Source organism: Salmo salar, chromosome ssa20 (genome assembly GCF_905237065.1).
Source record: "Salmo salar chromosome ssa20, Ssal_v3.1, whole genome shotgun sequence".
NCBI lineage: Eukaryota > Metazoa > Chordata > Actinopteri > Salmoniformes > Salmonidae > Salmo > Salmo salar.
In genome coordinates this window covers 42,386,781-42,406,780 of record NC_059461.1, presented here as the reverse complement: position 1 = coordinate 42,406,780, position 20,000 = coordinate 42,386,781, and the positions used below count along the sequence as shown (strand labels likewise).

The 20,000-nt window shown below is 46.0% G+C and overlaps 1 protein-coding gene across 8 annotated transcripts in view; it reads left to right on the top strand.

The window, feature by feature from the left end:
- Nucleotides 1–20,000, top strand: part of LOC106580625 (ATP-binding cassette sub-family A member 2) — a 156,124-nt gene that overhangs the window by 41,555 nt on the left and 94,569 nt on the right. For 5 of the 8 annotated variants that reach the window (XR_001322920.2, XM_014161880.2, XM_014161879.2 and 2 more), the window contains exons 2-3: nucleotides 15,625–15,718; nucleotides 15,804–15,806. Coding sequence is in view for 6 of the 8 variants with exons in the window: in XM_014161880.2 (XP_014017355.1) it covers nucleotides 15,625–15,718; nucleotides 15,804–15,806 (97 nt within the window). In the remaining 2 variants the exon portion in view is untranslated. Of the gene's footprint in view, nucleotides 1–15,624; nucleotides 15,719–15,803; nucleotides 15,807–17,186; nucleotides 17,395–20,000 lie in introns of all 8 variants that reach the window. The other 3 variants (XM_014161878.2, XM_014161883.2, XM_045703330.1) reach the window with 2 other exon arrangements.

Sequence of the window (20,000 nt, the reverse complement as noted above, 5' to 3'; positions counted from 1 at the left end):
CACATCATGACTGATGTAACAAATCACTACAGGGATGGACTGAACTGTGTGTGCAGTCACAAATCACCCCCACTCAGGACTGGCTATGAAACACATCGTCAAACTCTCTCTAACCCAGACGGAGAATTACAGTGACAGGCAGAAAGCAGTCGAAGTGATATGTGCTTTCAGATAATACAGCAGTTTTGTCTTGACTGATGTGAACACACACACACACACACACACACACACACACACAGACACACACACACACACAGACACACACACACACACACACACACACACACACACACACACACACACACACACACACACACACACACACACCTGGCATTTTATCTCACACATTACTGTCCTATAGAGCACTCCACAGTGGATTCATCACCAGACCATTCTAATGATCAGCCCTCTTAATAATTGAACTGCAAATGAGCTACTCGTCAATAATTGATTAGCTGCATTGTATTAGACTATAGTTTCAGCAGCAGCATAGAGCTCCTTCCTTTGTGTTAGAGAACAGAGGAGAGGACAGAGGAGAGAACAGAGGAGAGGACAGAGGAGAGGACAGAGGAGAGAACAGAGCAGAGGACAGAGGAGAGAACAGAGGAGAGGACAGAGGAGAGGACAGAGGAGAGGACAGAGAAGAGGACAGAGGCGAGAACATAAGATAGACCAGAGGAGAGAACAGAGGCGAGAACAGAGGAGAGGACAGAGGAGAGAACAGAGGAGAGGACAGAGGAGAGGACAGAGGAGAGAACAGAAGAGAGGACAGAGGAGAGAACAGAGGAGAGGACAGAGGAGAGAACAGAGGAGAGAACAGAGGAGAGGACAGAGGAGAGAACAGAGGAGAGGACAGAGGAGAGAACAGAGGAGAGGACAGGAGAGAGAACAGAGGAGAGAACAGTGGAGAGGACAGAGGAGAGGACAGAGGAGAGAACATAAGATAGACCAGAGGAGAGGACAGAGAAGAGGACATAAGATTGACCAGAGGAGAGAACAGAGGAGAGAACATAAGATAGACCAGAGGAGAGAACATAAGATAGACCAGAGGAGAGAACATAAGATAGACCAGAGGAGAGAACAGAGGAGAGAACATAAGATAGACCAGAGGAGAGAAAAGAGGAGAGAACATAAGATAGACCAGAGGAGAGAACATAAGATAGACCAGAGGAGAGAAAAGAGGAGAGAACATAAGATAGAACAGAGGAGAGAACATAAGATAGACCAGAGGAGAGAACAGAGAAGAGGACAGAGGAGAGAACATAAGATAGACCAGAGGAGAGAACAGAGGAGAGAACATAAGATAGACCAGAGGAGAGAACATAAGATAGACCAGAGGAGAAAAAAGAGAAGAGGACAGAGGAGAGAACATAACATAGACCAGATGAGAGGACAGAGAAGAGGACAGAGGAGAGAACATAAGATAGACCAGATGAGAGAACAGAGAAGAGGACAGAGGAGAGAACATAAGATAGACCAGAGGAGAGGACAGAGAAGAGGACAGAGGAGAGAACATAAGATAGACCAGAGGAGAGAACATAAGATAGACCAGAGGAGAGAACAGAGGAGAGAACAGAGGAGAGAACATAAGATAGACCAGAGGAGAGAACAGAGGAGAGAACATAAGATAGACCAGAGGAGAGAACAGAGGAGAGGACAGAGAAGAGGACAGAGGATAGAACATAAGATAGACCAGAGGAGAGAACATAAGATAGACCAGAGGAGAGATAGGCTACTAGGAAAGATACCAGCTAAAGAGGACAGAAACACATAATAACCGAGGTGGAAAATCTGATGAGGTGGAAAATCTGATGAAATGGGGGGTTGTAATGGGATCAGATGGTTCTATTGAGTCGAATCTTTCTGTCTTGTCTTCTATTGAGTCGAATCTCTCGGTCTTGTCTTCTATTGAGTCGAATCTCTCTGTCTTGTCTTCTATTGAGTCGAATTTCTCTGTCTTGTCTTCTATTGAGTAGAATGTTCTATGTGGAAGACTGGGGGCCAAGTACCTGACCATGTACCTGTAGTTCTGTTCATAATGGCTGTGTCTGGACCTTTGTAACTGCCTTCTCTCTCTGCACTGTTATCTCAAATCAAATCAAATTTTATTTGTCACATGTGTCGAATACATCAGGTGTAGTAGACCTTACCCTGAAATGCTTGATTACAAGCCCTTAACCAACAATGCAGTTTTAAGAAAATAAGAGTCCAGAAAATATTTACAAAATAAGTTTTAAAAAGTAATAAAATAACAATAACGAGGCTATATACAGGGGTTACTGGTACTGAGTCAATGTGGGGGTGTACAGGTTAGTCGAGGTATTTGAGGAAATATGTACATGTAGTTAGGGGTAAAGTGACTATGCATAGATAATAAACAGCAAGTAGCAGCAGTGTAAAAAAAAAGGAGGGGGATCAATACAAATAGCCTGGGTAATTGTTCAGCAGTCTTATGGCTTGGGGTTAGAAGCTGTTAAGGAGCCTTTTGGACCTAGACTTGGCACTCTGATTCCGATTGCTGTGGGGTAGCAAAGAGAACAGTCTATGACTTTGGTCTTTGAATTTTTTGGGGCCTTCCTCTGACACTTCCTAGTATAGAGGTCCTGGATGGCAGCAAGCTTGGCCCCAGTGATGTCTGTAGCGCCTTACGGTCAGATGCCAAGCAGTTGCCATACCAGGTGGTGATGCAACTGGTTAGGATGCTCTCAATGGTGCAGCTCTAGAACTTTTTGAGGATCTGGGGACCCATGTCAAATATTTTCAGTCTCCTGAGGGGGAATAGGCGTTTTCGTGCCCTCTTCACGACTGTCTTGATGTGTTTGGACCCTGATCGTTTGTTGGTGATGAGGACACCAAGAAACTTGAAGCTCTCGACCCGCTCCACTACAGCCCTGTCGATGTGAATGGGGGCATGTTTGACCCTCCTTTCCCTGTAGTCCACAACCGTTTTTTTGTCTTGATCACATTGAGGGAGAGGTTGTTGTCCTGGCACCACACTGCCAGGTCTCTGCCCTCCTCCCTATAGGCTGTCTTATCGCTGTCGGCGATCAGTCCAACCACCATTGTGTCGTCATCAAACATAATGATGGTGTTGGAGTCGTGTTTGGCCATGCAGTCGTGAGTGAATAGGGAGTACAGGAGGGGACTAAGCACGCACCCTTGAGGTGCCCCCGTGTTGAGGATCAATGTGGCAGATGTGTTGCTGTTAACCCTTACCACCCGGGGACGGCCCATCAGGAAGTCCAGGATCCAGTTGCAGTGGGAGGTGTTTAGTCCCAGGGTCCTTGGCTTAGTGATGAGCTTTGTGGGTACTATGGTGTTGAACGCTGAGCTGCAGTCAATGAACCGCATTCTCACATAGATGTTCATTTTGTCCAGGTGAGAAAGGGCAGTGTGGAGTGCAATTGAGATTGCATCATCTGTGGATCTGTTTGGGTGGTATGCTGGTGTTGATGTGAGTCATGACCAGCCTTTCAAAGCATTTCATGGCTACAGAGTGAGTGAGTGCTATGGGGCGGTAGTCATTTAGGCAGATTACCTTGGAGTTTTTGGGCATAGGGACTATGGTGGTCAGCTTGCAGCATGTAGGTATTACAGACTTGGTAAGTATAGGTATAGGTATACTTTTCTCTCCAAAACTATTGAACGTGCCGTCCTTGGCCAGCTCTCCTGCTATCTCTCTCAGAATGACCTTCTTGATCCTAATCAGTCAGGTTTCAAGACTGGGCATTCAACTGAGACTGCTCTTCTCTGTGTCACGGAGGCTCTCCGCACTGCTAAAGCGAACTCTCTCTCCTCTGCTCTCATACTTCTAGACCTATCTGCTGCCTTTGATACTGTGAACCATCAGATCCTCCTCTCCACCCTCTCCGAGTTGGGCATCTCCGGCGCGGCCCACGCTTGGATTGCGTCCTACCTGACAGGTCGCTCCTACCAGGTGGCGTGGCGAGAATCTGTCTCCGCACCATGCGCTCTCACCACTGGTGTCCCCCAGGGCTCTGTTCTAGGCCCTCTCCTATTCTCGCTATACACCAAGTCACTTGGCTCTGTCATATCCTCACATGGTCTCTCCTATCATTGCTATGCAGACGACACACAATTAATCTTCTCCTTTCCCCCTTCTGATAACCAGGCGGCGAATCGCATCTCTGCATGTCTGTCAGACATATCAGTGTGGATGACGGATCACCAGCTCAAGCTGAACCTCGGCAAGACGGAGCTGCTCTTCCTCCCGGGGAAGGACTGCCCGTTCCATGATCTCGCCATCACGGTTGACAACTCCCTTGTGTCCTCCTCCCAGAGTGCTAAGAACCTTGGCGTGATCCTGGACAACACCCTGTCGTTCTCCACTAACATCAAGGCGGTGACCCGATCCTGTAGGTTCATGCTCTACAACATTCGCAGAGTACGACCCTACCTCACACAGGAAGCGGCGCAGGTCCTAATCCAGGCACTTGTCATCTCCCGTCTGGATTACTGCAACTCGCTGTTGGCTGGGCTCCCTGCCTGTGCCATTAAACCCCTACAACTCATCCAGAACGCCGCAGCCCGTCTGGTGTTCAACCTTCCCAAGTTCTCTCACGTCACCCCGCTCCTCCGCTCTCTCCACTGGCTTCCAGTTGAAGCTCGCATCCGCTACAAGACCATGGTGATTGCCTACGGAGCTGTGAAGGGAACGGCACCTCCATACCTTCAGGCTCTGATCAGGCCCTACACCCAAACAAGGGCACTGCGTTCATCCACCACTGGCCTACTGGCCCCCCTACCTCTGAGGAAGCACAGTTCCCGCTCAGCCCTATTGTAAAGTGGTTGTTCCACTGGATATCATAAGGTGAATGCACCATTTTGTAAGTCGCTCTGGATAAGAGCGTCTGCTAAATGACTTAACCTCTATGGGCTAGGTGGGACGCTAGCGTGCCACCCGTGGTGCACTCCATCAACAGCAGGTGCATTTCAAGAGCGGCAAATTTGAATCCAAATAAATGTCAAAATTCACATTTTTCAAACATACAACTATTTTACACCCTTTGAAAGATAAACATCTCCTTAATCTAACCACGTTTTACGATTTCAAAAAGGTTTTACGGCGAAAGCATAAATTTAGAGTATGTTAGGACAGTACATTTACAAGAGTTGTGTGTAATGTTTTGTCAAGTCAAAGACAGGGTCACCAAAACCATAAAACCAGCTAAAATGATGCACTAACCTTTTACAATCTCCATCAGATGACACTCCTAGGACATTATGTTAGACAATGCATGCATTTTTAGTTCTATCAAGTTCATATTTATATCCAAAAACAGCGTTTTACTATGGCATTGATGTTGAGGAAATCGTTTCCCTCCAATAACCGGCAGTCAAGTCAGCGTCACAAATTAAATAATTAAAATTAGAAAACATTGGTAAAATATTATATTGTCATTTAAAGAATTATAGATTTACATCTCTTGAACGCAATCAACTTGCCAGATTTAAAAATAACCTTACTGGGAAATCACACTTTGCAATAATCTGAGCACTGCGCCCAGAAAAATACGCGTTGCGATACAGACTAGACGTCATGTTGGGGAGATCTAAAATCGAAAATACTATGTAAATAATCCATTACCTTTGATTCTCTTCATCAGATGTCACTTCCAGGTATCACAGGTCCATAACGAATGTAGTTTTGTTCAAAAAAGCTCATCATTTATGTCCAAAAATCTCCGTCTTGTTAGCACATGATCTAAGCCAGCCGGACTTCTCGTCATGAACGAGGGGAAAAAATATATTTACGTTCGTTCAAACATGTCAAACGTTGTATAGCATAAATCATTAGGGCCTTTTTTAACCAGAACATGAATAATATTCAAGGTGGACGAATGCATACTCTTTTATAATGTATTGGAACGAGGGTACCCAACATGAACTCGCGCGCCAGGTGTCTAATGGGACATCATCGTTCCATGGCTCTTGTTCGGTCAGATCTCCCTCCAGAAGACTCAAAACACTTTGTAAAGGCTGGTGACATCTAGTGGAAGCAATAGGAAGTGCCAAAATATTCCTCAGCCCCTGTGTTTTTCAATGGGATAGGTTTAAAGGTAATACAACACATCAGGTATCCACTTCCTGTCAGAAAATGTCTCAGGGTTTTGCCTGCCAAATGAGTTCTGTTATACTCACAGACACCATTCAAACAGTTTTAGAAACTTTAGAGTGTTTTCTATCCATATATAATAAGTATATGCATATTCTAGTTACTGGGTAGGATTAGTAACCAGATTAAATCGGGTACATTTTTTTTATCCAGACGTGCAAATGCTGCCCCCTATCCCTAACAGGTTAAATGTAAATGTAAATGTAAATGTAAGGGAGAGTTTGAAAATGTCAGTGAACACTTGTCCGCACATGAACAGGTCCTCACATGTTTTGAGTACACGTCCTGGTAATCCATCTGGCCCAGCGCCTTGTGAATGTTGACCTGTTTAAAGGTCCTACTCACATCGGCTACGGAGAGCATATCACACAGTCATCCGGAACTGCTGGTGTTCTCATACATGCTTCTGTGTTGCTTGCATTGAAGTAGGCATAAAAGGCATTTAGCTCGTCTGGTAGGCTTGCGTCACTGGGCAGCTCGCGGGTGGGTTTGCTTTTAAAGTTTGCAAGCCCTGCCATTTCCGACGAGCGTCTAAGCCGGTGTAGTAGGATTCAATCTTAGTCCTGTATTGATGCGTTGCCTGTTTGATGGTTCGTCTGATTGAATAGCGGGATGTCTTATAAGCATCTGGATTAGTGTCCCACTCCTTGAACGCGGAAACTCTAGTCTAGCTTGGTGTGGATTTTGCCTGTAATCCATGGCTTCTGGTTGGGATATGTACGTACGGTCACTGTGGGGACGACGTCATTGATGCACTTATTGATGAAACTGGTGACTGAGGTGGTATACAACTCAATGTCATCGGATGAATCATGGAACATATTCCAGTCTGTGCTAGAAAAACAATACTGTAGCTTAGCATCTGCGTCATCTGACCACTTCCGTATTGAGCGAGTCACTGCTTTATTTTTTGCTTGTAAGCAGGAATCAGTAGTAATGGCTCACAAGGAACTAACTAGGCTGCTGAAAAGAGAGAGAAAGAAAGAAAGAAAGAAAGAAAGAAAGAAAGAAAGAAAGAAAGAAAGAAAGAAAGAAAGAAAGAAAGAAAGAAAGAGTGAGAGAAAGAAAGAGAGAGAGTGGGAGAAAAGAGAGAAACAAAACAGAGAGAGACAGAGAGAGAGTAGACTGCAGACAGTAAATGAGAGAGGGTAACAGTGTGTTAAGATGTTCTTAGTTACAGGGTAAAGCAACAAAAGGTCCCAGAGGCAGAGCCTCCACTATTAATTGCAGTGATGAAGCCGATAATTCAGATATATTTTATGCATAAATGTCCATTGAGTCCTGAGTTGACTGGTATTGATTAAATGCTACAGCGCCACAAGCAGAAAGATCAAAGTTTGTTTGTGATGCTCACAGTTTGCCTGGTAAATAAACAACACACAGATGTGCAAAGAGTTGAGCAGAATTATTCTTAGATGCGTTCTTTTTTCCTTCACTGACCTTTCGTTAATGAACCAATACTAACTGGGTCTCCCAGCCTGGACATCAGACCATTCGTTCTGCCTACGTCCTTCACTGACCCCCTTAGAGAGCTAGGGAGCTGTTCCTCTGGACATATTGGTCACGTTCTAGGCTGACTACATTAACAGATGTTGCATTGCCAATGGTTGGGTGATTGACTGTGCATTCGGACAGACTGCTATATCATATGATGTGGTTAGCGGATATGTACGTGTGGGAACTGACGTGTCAAGGTGGAACGCGGCCATGATAACCCATACAAATGATTATCAGATCAAAAGCCTACAGACCAGTTTCATGGTTATCAGTTTCCAGTCAATCAAATCCAATGACCATTAAAAAAGAAGATAAACAGTACGCTTGAGTGAGCCTAGGGTGGATTTGACACTATTTACATTCTGAGGCCTCTGTACGGTTTACTCAGAGAGAGAGAGAGAGAGAAAGAGAGAGAGAGAGACAGAGACAGAGCGAGAGGGGGGGATAAATAAGAGAGAAAGCAGATAGCCATGCATGAGATGGAGCATTGATTCTGAAGGAGTGTTTGAAAATCACACCAAAGCCAGGAAAGCTCCACTGGTAGAGCCAATAGAGCTTAAGGTTAGGGAGAACAGAGAACATAGCGAGATAGAAGAGAGAGTGAGATAATTAGGGAGGGATTAGCATTGGTCCAGACTCGCTTATATTCATTAGGTACCAAAAGGAAGAAAACGAGCCAAACGGGGAGGGACCTACCTGCATTTGTCCAATAAGAATTGCTTGTTTTCATTTTTCTTTTCAGAACGTTTTGCTATGGTGTACACTAATGAATATGACCTAGCTGTGCCCAACATTGCATGAGTCTTTCCCAGATGTTATACAGTAGCATTTAGCCCCCTGCCTGCCTGTGTCTATGAGGGCCCAGGTCAGAAGTAGTGCACTATATAGGGAATAGGGCTCTGGTCTAAAGTAGTGCAATTTATAGGGAATAGGAATATGGTCTAAATTAGTGCACTATATATAGGGAATAGGGCTCTGGTCTAAAGTAGTGCAATATATAGGGAATCTGGTCTAAAGTAGTGCACTATATAGGGAATCTGGTCTAAAGTAGTGCACTATATAGTTAATAGGGCTTTGGTCTAAAGTAGTGCACTATATAGGGAATCTGGTCTAAAGTAGTGCACTATGTAGTTAATAGGGCTCTGGTCTAAAGTAGTGCACTATATAGGGAATAGGAATATGGTCTAAAGTAGTGCACTATATAGGGAATCTGGTCTAAAGTAGTGCACTATATAGTTAATAGGGCTCTGGTCTAAAGTAGTGCACTATATAGGGAATCTGGTCTAAAGTAGTGCACTATATAGGGAATCTGGTCTAAAGTAGTGCACTATATAGGGAATAGGGCTCGGTCTAAAGTGGACCCTTCCCTATCCTGGGGAAATAAGTGTCTGTCTGCTGCTCAAGCTAGCTTGTTATATATGACAGAGTAGTATGGAGAATCAATCCAGTGCAATTGACCAGGGGTTCCATTCTGGCTCAGCTCTGTGCTCCAGTTGCCTGCTGTGTGACTGATTGAGCCCGAACCCTTTGGATAAGCTGCTCTGCAATATTCAGCCCATTTACTTTCCTCCATCTCCCCTCCCTGCCCACCCACACACTCTCAACTTCCCTAAACCTCAGACTTTGGCTACATTGTTTGCCTGTCCCCAATGGCACCCTATACCCTACATAGTACCACTATGGGCCCTAGTCAATAGCAGTGCACTACATAGTGAATAGCGTGCCATTTGGAATGCAAAACTGTACAGTGACGCAGTGGAAAATGTTTCAATGGCATGGCTGGAATGCAATTACCTAGGACTCTAAAATCATATTTCCGTCCCTGTTCTCTCTCTCTCTCTCTCTCTCTCTCTCTCTCTCTCTCTCTCTCACACCTCTCCTCTTCCTGTTTACTTTCTTTAAGCTCTCCCCTTCCTGTTCTTTCTCGCTCACCTCTCCCCTTCCTGTTATCTCTCTCCCCTCTCACCTCCCTGTTCTCTCTCTCTCCCTTCTTCCTGTTCTCTCTCTCTTTCTCTTTCTCTCTCTCTCTCTCTCTCTCTCTCTCTCTCTCTCTCTCTCTTCCCTCTCTCTCTCTCCTCTTCATGTTCTCTCTCTCTCCTCTTCATGTTCTCTCTCTCTCCCCTTCCTGGTCTCTCTCTCTCCCCTCCCTGTTCTCTCTCCCTCTCTCTCTCTCTCTCTCTCTCTCTCTCTCTCTCTCTCTCTCTCTCTCTCTCCCCTCCAGGTTTTGTCAAATTAACGTCAGATTTTAATTAATGTAGCAGGTTAGCATAACTAGGTGAAGGTTAGGAAAAGGGTAAGAGTTCGCTAAAATGAAAAGCGGAATTCCTTTTAGCCATGACCCTCTCCCCTCCTTGTTCTCTCTCTCTTCCTGTTCTCTCTCTCTCTCCCCTTGTTCTCTCTCTCTCCTCTCCATGTTCTCTTTCTCTATACAGACCTAATCAGGGCCATCTGAATGGTGTTTGGGTAGTAAATTAGTTTAGTGTCTTTGTAGTGTTAGATTATCACAAAGGTGAATGTTGTTGTTTGTTGAGTGACACCAGATGACCTGTGGAGCCTGTAGTTGCAGCATGTCTGTGTTACAGTAATTCTGCGTTTAGACCAGGGATGCAAAAATGGTCATACCAGTTGGAATAGCGGGATGAGGAAGAGGGTGATGGCAAAAGCAAGCAAACACAGTGATATGCATTGCTTTGGTGATTTCAGTAAACAAACTTCAAATCAACACCCGGTAGAAAGCAAAGCTACGGCAGATGGCAAGGACTGTGGTGGCAAGTCCCGTCTACCGAGGCGGCTAACGGCATTCACCGCCAGCCTCAACGGCATTTATCATCATTCTCTCATTGAAAACAACGACATCCAGTTTGCCTTGTTCCTCGCACCATCGAAACTCAGCATAACCCTGTACCTCTCTGCCCCACCTCTGCAGTATTGAGGACAGCAGCTGAAGACAGACGCTTTGGCACACCTATAAAGAATGGACGATATACAGCGCAATCAGAAATTATTCAGACCCCTTAACTTTTTCCCCATTTTGTTACGTTACAGCCTTATTCTAAAATGGACACAATACCCCATAATGATGAATCAAAACAGGTTTTTAGAAATGTCAGCAAAAAAGAAATGCTGAAAAATCACATTTACATAAGTATACAGACCCTTTACTCAGTACTTTGTTGAAGCACCTTTGGCAGCAATTACAGACTCAAGTCTTCTTGGGTATGACACTACAAGCTTGGCACACCTGTATTTGGGGAGTTTCTCACATTCTTCTCTGCAGATCCACTCAAGCTCTGTCAGGTTGGATGGGGAGTGTCGCTGCACAGCTATTTTCAGATCTCTCCAGAGATATTTGATTGGGTTCAAGTCTGGACTCTGGCTGGGCCCCTCAAGGATATTCAGAGACCTGAAGCCGTTGTCCTGTTGGAAGGTGAACCTTCGCCCCAGTCTGAGGTCCTGAGTGCTCTGGAGCAGATTTTCATTAAGGATCTCTCTGTACTTTGCTCCACTCATCTTTCCCTCAATCCTGACTAGTCTCCCAGTCCCTAGCTCAATCTAGTTCAATCTTGTTTTCATCAGACCAGAGAATCTTGTTTCTTATGGTCTGAGAGTCTTTAAGTGCCGTTTGGACTTTTGGAAACTCCAAGCGGGCTGTAATGTGCCTTTTACTGAGGAGTGGCTTCCGTCTGGCCACTCTACCATAAAGGCATGATTGGTGGGGTGCTGTAGAGATGGTTGTCCTTCTGGAAGTTTCTCCCATCTCCACAGAGGAACTCTGGAGCTCTGTCAGAGTGACCATCGGGGTCTTGGTCACCTCCCAGACCAAGGTCCTTCTCCCCCGATTGCTCAGTTTGGCCGGGTGGCTAGCTATAGGAAGAGTCTTTGTGTTCCAAAGGTCTTACATTTAAGAATGATGGAGGCCATTGTGTTCTTGGGGACCTTCAATTCTGCATACATTTTTTGGTACCCTTCCCCAGATCTGTGCCTCGACACAATCCTGTCTCACCACAATTTTTTCAACCTCATGGCTTGGTTTTTGATCTGACATGCACTGTCAACTGTGAGACCTTATATAGACCGGTGTGTGCCTTTCCAAATCATGTCCAATCAATTGAATTTACCAAAAGTGGACTCCAATCAGTTGTAGAAACATCTCAAGGATGATCAATGGAAACAAGACGCACCTGAGCTCAATTTCTAATCTCATAGCAAAGGGTCTGAATACTTATGTAAATAAGGTATTGAAGTTTTTTATTTGTAATGCATTTGCAAAATATCATATTTTTTTATATTTTTTTGCTCTGTCATTATGGGGTATTGTGTGTATCCTCTTGAAGGATGCACACAGATATAGGCACTTCCAAACTCACTAATTCGGAAGGGGAGCTGTTTAATATTCAAATCAAAGGTTTGTGTTTTTCTTTTCAGGTCAGGGAAATCAATATAAGATGGAGAAATTCTAACAAGAGACAAGCGCCCTCTGAATAAAGATTTCCTTCAGTGTGTGTGTGTGTGTGTGTGTGTGTGTGTGTGTGTGTGTGTCTATACGTGTCTGTGTGTGTGTGTGTGCCTAGCTGTGTCAGAGAGAGTAGTGGTATTTTAATGCTCAGGATCTTATAACAGAAGCTTTGTTGAGTGGGGTCAGTTGGACCTTTGTGCTTTGTGAGAGAAGCATGTCAAAGAGCTGTTTGTCTGTCATGACCTTCACAGATAGACACATAGAGACGAAGTCTGTGACCCCTCTGTCTCTCTTGTAAATAAGAGACGACTAGGGCAGAGCAGGGTGACACTTTGTCTCTATGTGTCTATCTGTGCACACACACACACACACACACACACACACACACACACACACACACACACACACACACACACACACACACACACACACACACACACACACACACACACACACACTAACCTTAACCCTGTAACCCTTAACCTAACCCTAATTCTAACCCTAACCCCAAAATAAAATAAAATCCTTGTGGGGACCGGCAATGTCCCCACTTGTCTGAATTTTCCTTGTTTTACTATCCTTGTCAGGACTTCTGGTACCCACAAGGACAGTTAAACAAACAAACACACACACACACACACACACACACACACACACACACACACACACACACACACACACACACACACACACACACACACACACACACACACACACACACACACACACACACACACCTGCGTTGTCACTCAGACAGTTATCCATCATTCCTTTCTCTGGTGACTCAGCACTATGATTGGACAGATGGCCCTACACACATGCACTGTTGTATGTGTTTGGGTGTGTCTGCGTGTTTGTATGGGTTTGGGTGTGTCTGCGTGTTTGTATGGGTCTGGGTGTGTCTGCGTGTTTGGGTGTGTCTGCGTGTTTGTATGGGTTTGGGTGTGACAGAGAGAAAGAGAGAGAGAGGGAGAGAGGGAGAGAGAGAGGGGGGGATGAGAGAGAGGGGGATGAGAGAGAGAGCGAGAGAGTGGGGGGTGAGAGAGAGGGGGATGAGAGAGAGAGCGAGAGAGAGAGGGGGGGTGAGAGAGAGAGGGGGGATGAGAGAGAGAGGGTGGTATGATAGAGAGGGGGATGAGAGAGAGAGACAGAGAGAGGGGGATGAGAGAGAGAGGGATGAGAGAGAGAGAGAGAGAGAGAGAGAGAGAGAGAGAGGGATGAGAGAGAGAGATGAATGAGAGAGAGAGAGGGGGGATGAGAGAGAGAAAGAGGGGTATGAGAGAGAGAGTGAGAGCGGGGGTGAGAGAGAAAAAGAGAGAGGAATGAGAGAGAGAGAGGGGGGATGAGAGAGAGAGAGAGGGGTATGAGAGAGAGAGAGAGAGAGAGAGGAATGAGAGAGAGAGAGAGAGAGAGAGAGAGGGGGGTATAAGAGAGAGAGAGAGGAATGAGAGCGAGAGAGGGGTATGAATGTGAGAGAGAGAGACCTACACAGATAAGTGTGTTTTCTGGTGTTGGGTCACAGACTGACACCATGCTGTAGTGTCTTAGAGGCAGCTCGCTGGTGTCTCAGTTTGCATACACTCGCTGGTGTCTCAGTTTGTGTACTCTCGCTGGTGTCTCAGTTTGCGTACTCTCACTGGTGTCTCAGTTTGCGTACTCTCGCTGGTGTCTCAGTTTGCGTACTCTCGCTGGTGTTTTAGTTTGCGTACTCTCGCTGGTGTCTCAGTTTGCGTACTCTCGCTGTTGTTTTAGTTTGCATACTCTCACTGGTGTCTCAGTTTGCGTACTCTCGCTGGTGTTTTAGTTTGCATACTCTCGCTGGTGTCTCAGATTGCGTACTCTCGCTGGTGTCTCAGTTTGCGTACTCTCGCTGGTGTCTCAGTTTGCGTACTCTCGCTGGTGTCTCAGTTTGCATACTCTCGCTGGTGTCTCAGTTTGCATTCTCTCACTGGTGTCTTAGTTTGTGTATTCTCGCTGGTGTCTCAGTTTGCATACTCTCGCTGGTGTCTTAGTTTGCGTACCCTCTCATCTCCATACCACCCTTTTAATGACATTTTGTTATTATGTTTGACACAATGCATTATATGCATCATACTTCAATGTGCCCAACAATGCAGGCCACACTTCAGCTGAAGAATGGCTGAGGTTTAAATCAGGACAGCTCTAGTTGGACAGCGGGTTGGACCAGGTGACCAGGGTAGATGGGGAGAACTGGGCTGTGTCCCAAATGGCACTGTATTCCCTACGTAATGCACCACTTTTGACCAGGACCTATGGGGACGCAGCCCATGTCCCTTCAGGTGATCAGTGATTGCCACTTCCAGAGAATGAGGCTTGCTTGGCCTATATGGGCCCAGCAGAGAAGACTATAGCAGAGGGTCTGCATCTCAAATGATTTCTCTTCTCTAGGATTTCTCTTCTTTCAATCTCTCTCTCTTTCGCCTCTCTTCTCTCTCTTTTCTCTCTCTCTCTCTCTCCCCCCTCTCTCTCTCTCTCTCTCTCTCTCTCTCTCTCTCTCTCTCTCTCTCTCTCTCTCTCTCTACTGATCAGGATACATAAAACCTATCTACCATTCCTCCACATTCTTGATGTGAACTATGAACCTGCTGTTTATCAGGCTCAAGGCATGTAATTGAATGTTTAGAGAGTGATAGTGTCTCTCGTAGTGAGGCTAGGAAGGAAGAAATGAAAGTACAGAGAAGAAAAAAGGGGGAACGTGGTAATTATGTGAAATCCTTCATAACGGAGGAATTAACTATCAACATGTCCTTTTCCAGTATTGATCAGAACTGAAGAATTCATTAGCTGCTGTTTGTGGCTGGTGGTTTCATGTCTCTGCTGTTGTCTGTGAATACATCTTCCTTTCTGCTGTGCTTTCACTACTCTCAGAGCGTGTGAAACTGAACATGATATACACCAATAACCACAACTGCCCTGATTTGAGTGTGTGAGTGTGTGTGTGGCACCCTCTTCTTCTTCATAAGCATATCATATCTGTAACAGACCACTTTGGAAAGCACTGGCAGAATAAGCCGATAGTGCATGATTAGCAAACTGGACATCCTTCACACCAAGTATCTGATTAAATGGGCTAAATCAACTCAATCCATTCACTGTGTTGATCCATCACCAAGTCAATGACAATCCACAAGGAGTGGTTCAGCGTGGAAAGCAAATCAGTAGCTAACTGGATTTAACCTTGTAGTTGTTTACTGTAGTAAACAAACTACGGCCTACACTGGTTTATCTGTTCAGCGGTTTAACTCTCTCTCTGTGTCTCTCTGTGTCTCTCTCTCTCGCCTTCCCTCCCCCTTTCTCCCTCCCTCCCACTCTCTAACTCTCCCTCCCTCCTTCTCTCTCAATCTCCCTCCCCCTCCCTCCCTCCCTCCCTATTTCCCTCCCTCCCTCTTTCCCTCCCTCCCTCTTTCCCTCCCTCCCTCCCTCCCTCCCTCCCTCCCTCCCTCCCTCCCTCCCTCCCTCCCTCCCTCCCTCCCTCCCTCCCTCCCTCCCTCCCTCCCTCCCTCTCGCCCTACAGTGGGTGTTGGCCTTTGAGATCTTCATCCCCCTGGTTCTCTTCTTCATCCTGCTGGGCCTGCGCCAGAAGAAACCTGCCATCCCTGTCAAGGAAGGTAGGAAAGACTGAAAGAAGGGAGCTTCACAAAAGACTGTACAGATGAAAGAGTAGTAGAAGGGATGCAGACTGCAGAGTGCCAGTCTGTTTGTGCCATCATGCCAAACATTGTTTGGCTTGACAAGTACAGCAATGGAGTTTGCAAGAGCACAAACAGATCTGGGACCAGGCTACAGAAAGAGAGAACAGATCTGGGACCAGGCTACAGAAAGAGAGAACAGATCTGGGACCAGGCTACAGAAAGAGAGAACAGATCTGGGACCAGGCTAATGCAGAAAAAAATTAGAGGAGAACGGGAGCCAGGGGGGTGAGGAGTGACGGTGGTGGGTAGTTAGTTAGGCACAGTGTTGTGGTTGTGTGGGAATCCTCCGTTGCTACTGCTCACTATTGAAGGGGAGTCCACCACCACCAGTTTGAACACAACACATCAATCTAACCAGACTTTCAGTGACAGTCCCACTGTGCAGTTCTAGACGGAAGGGAAAGCTGTTGTATCCTGCAGATGTAGAGGATGCATCTTGATCTTAATATAGAATGTTTGCTTCTCAAATGGCACCCTATTTCCTACACAGTACACTACTTTTAGTAGTCCTCTGTAAAGGCTATAGGGTGCCATTTGGGACGCAGACTGTGTGTTGTTGTGAAAGATGATAACGTAACGCTGTATAGAATTTCCATCTACAGTATTTCTGTTCAGTTGTACAAGGCTTTACTAATCTGCCATTGAATGAAAGTCTGGTTGCATAAAACACTGGTGTCTAGTGTTGTCATTCATACTACTGTTTAGTGACTGTCATGTTTAGTCATGTACTGTCATTGTCCACAGACATCCACACCTGTTTTATTTACGTTTTTTTCTTCTCTTTTACTCTATGACCCTCTGCTTTTTCTCTCTCTCACTTCTCTCTCTCCCTTCTCTCTCTCTCTTCTATCTCTCTCCCTTCTCTCTCTCTCTCCCTTCTCTCTCTCTTCTCTTTCTCGTTTCTCTCTCTCTCTCCCCTCTCTCTTTCTCTCTCTCTCCCTTCTCTCTCTTCTTTCTCTCTCTCTGTTCTCTCTCTCTCCCTTCTCTCGCTCTTCTCTCTACTCTCTCTCTCTCTCTCTTCTCTCTCTCTCCCTTCTCTCCCTTCTCTCCCTTCTCTCTCTCTCTCTCTCTCTCTCTCTTCTCTCTCTTCTCTTCATGATGCATGTTCACTGCATGCTGAATCAGTCTGTAAGTGTCAAAGTCTTTATCATTGTGGCTTCATGATTTTCTCTAAGTTATGATTACCTTGACTCTGACTTTGGTCTCCTGTTATAATCCTGTGTGTGTGTGTGTGTGTGTGTGTGTGTGTGTGTGTGTGTGTGTGTGTGTGTGTGTGTGTGTGTGTGTGTGTGTGTGTGTGTGTGTGTGTGTGTGTGTGTGTGTGTGTGTGTGTGTGTGTGTGTGTGCGCCTCCCCTCCTGATGTCCGTGTCTCTGTGTTGTCAGCACCGTGCTGAGTCTCAGGCGTATACAATGGCACCCTATTCCCTTTATAGGGCACTACTTTTGACCAGGGCAGTGCATTACAAAGGGGAAAAGGTTGTCATTTGTGACATAGGCTCAGTGACTGGGAAGGGATCTGTCTACAATGTCGTCTCTAGCCAACAGATCCTATTTCACACATCTGACTAATGCTAAAAAGCTTTGTGCTCAGGTTAGCGCTGTAAGGCACACACTGGCACCCCACCACATATACACAACACACAAGGGATGCACATGCACCGGCTCACATGTGCAGGGAGCAAATACGAAATGTGATCTGTGACTGCTCTCACACGGTCACAGTGACAAACAAAGTCACTGGGCTGTCTGTGTGAAAATATTCCTTTAAAGGGATTTGTGAGAATTTTGAAGGTGAACATTGTCTCTGTGTGTGTTTGTCTATGTTTCTACCTGTCTGTGTTTCTGTGATAACCAGTTACTGGTAACAATAAATGCTACTGTAAATGCTGTATACATAACATAGCTATACCATACATCTGGCTGGAGCTAGCTCCTATTCAGCCTGGGCCCAGATCTGTTTCCTATCATGTCTAAGGAGTGGCATGATGGCACAGACAGACTGGTACCCAGGCTAGCTCTAACTGACTGACACCCAGGCTAGCTCTAACTGACTGACACCCAGGCTAGCTCTAACAGACTGGTACCCAGGCTAGCTCTAACAGACTGGTACCCAGGCTAGCTCTAACAGATTGGTACCCAGGCTAGCTCTGACAGACTGACACCCAGGCTAGCTCTAACAGACTGGTACCCAGGCTAGCTCTGACAGACTGACACCCAGGCTAGCTCTAACAGACTGGTCCCCAGGCTAGCTCTGACAGACTGACACCCAAGCTAGCTCTGACAGGATGGTACCCAGGCTAGCTGTGACAGACTGGTACCCAGGCTAGCTCTAACAGACTGGTACCCAGGCTAGCTCTGACAGACTGACACCCAGGCTAGCTCTAACAGACTGGTACCCAGGCTAGCTCTGACTGACTGACACAAAGGCTAGCTCTAACAGACTGGTACCCAGGCTAGCTCTGACAGACTGACACCCAGGCTAGCTCTAACAGACTGGTCCCCAGGCTAGCACTGACAGACTGACACCCAGGCTTGCTCTGACAGACTGGTACCCAGGCTAGCTGTGACAGACTGGTACCCAGGCTAGCTCTGACAGACTGGTACCCAGGCTAGCTGTGACAGACTGGTCCCCAGGCTAGCTCTGACAGACTGGTACCCAGGCTAGCTGTGACAGACTGGTCCCCAGGCTAGCTCTGACTGACAGGTACCCAGGCTAGCTCTGACTGACTGGCACCCAGGCTAGCTCTGACAGACAGGTACCCAGGCTAGCTCTGACAGACTGGTACCCAGGCTAGCTCTGACAGTCAGGTACCCAGGCTAGCTCTGACTGACAGGTACCCAGGCTAGCTCTGACAGACAGGTACCCTGATCTTTTCTGCTGGTTGACTGATCTACTTAACCATTGATTGGACCTTCGATGATCTCATGTCACTTTATCTTGAGCTCAGTGTGTGGAGTGGTACCAGATGTCAGGTTTGAACTGGGATGACTATGGGCCCTGGTAAAAAATAGTGCAATATATACACTCATAGAAAAAAGTGTTCCAAAAGAGTTCTTCGGCTGTCTCCAGGAGAACCCTTTTTGGTTACTGGTAGAACCATTTTGGGTTCCATGTAAAACCCTCTGTGGAAAGAGTTCTACAGCAACCCAAAACGGTTCTACTTGGAACCAAACGCGTTCTACCTGGAACCAACAAGGGTTCTTCAAAGGGTTCTCCTATGGTGATTGTAGAGAATATGGTGCCATTTAGGATGCAGGTACTGTTCTCTTAAACAGACTACCGTCACTAGAGAGTCAGTCACTGTAGATATTCCTCAGCAGCTCTAAATACAAGTTGCCTTTAGGCACAGATCCAGGATCGCTTTACTCTCTCCAAACCTAACCATAAACATCAGAGGTGGGAAACCCCAAAAACTGACCTGAGATCAGTGTCTCTAGGGGCAACATCATCCTAGACCATTTATGAGAAGTGCTCACTTTCTCTGGAATTGGCTCAGCAGTGGGTGTTTTTAACTGTTATAGGTTATTCAATAAGACAGTAATAGCACCAGAGTAAGTGGCAGCGATTTAGTCTTAGGATAAAGCAACGTTGGTGAAATGGATCGATTTTTATAATCACAGGGAGTAACTCATTTTTATACCTCGCCGACATTCTCAAAGAGGCCTATTTGTTAAGCTAGGATTCTTCTTCTATCCAAAGGGATGAATTCATGTAATATGAGTGAGTGAGGGATGGATGGATAATTAAGTAGAATGGAGAGTGTTGTTGTTGCCAGGCACCTCGCCCAGTGGGTGGATGGATCTACTGCGGCTGAAACACAAAAGAGTGAGAAAAACTCTTTACGGTAGTCATGGAAACATGGGCCATTCCATTGTACACTATTAGCATGGACCTAGTTCTTATTCCAGGCTTGATGAAATCGTGTCCAGCAGCAGTCACCGTTTATGAGTGGATGACAAACCAGAGCAGACATAAAGATGACAGCACTGTATGCCTCAGCCCTGACATCTCGGTACCTCTTCTCTCTGCTTCTGACTGTGTGTTATTGGGGATCTGGGTTTCGCTTTCTCTCTAACCTCCTCTCTCTTTTCTCCTTTTTGGTCTTTGGACTATATTCAAACCCTCCAACGAACCTCTTCCCTACCAATCCTTCAATGCACTTCCCTCTCCTCTCTTCCCTCTCCTCTTTTCCGGGA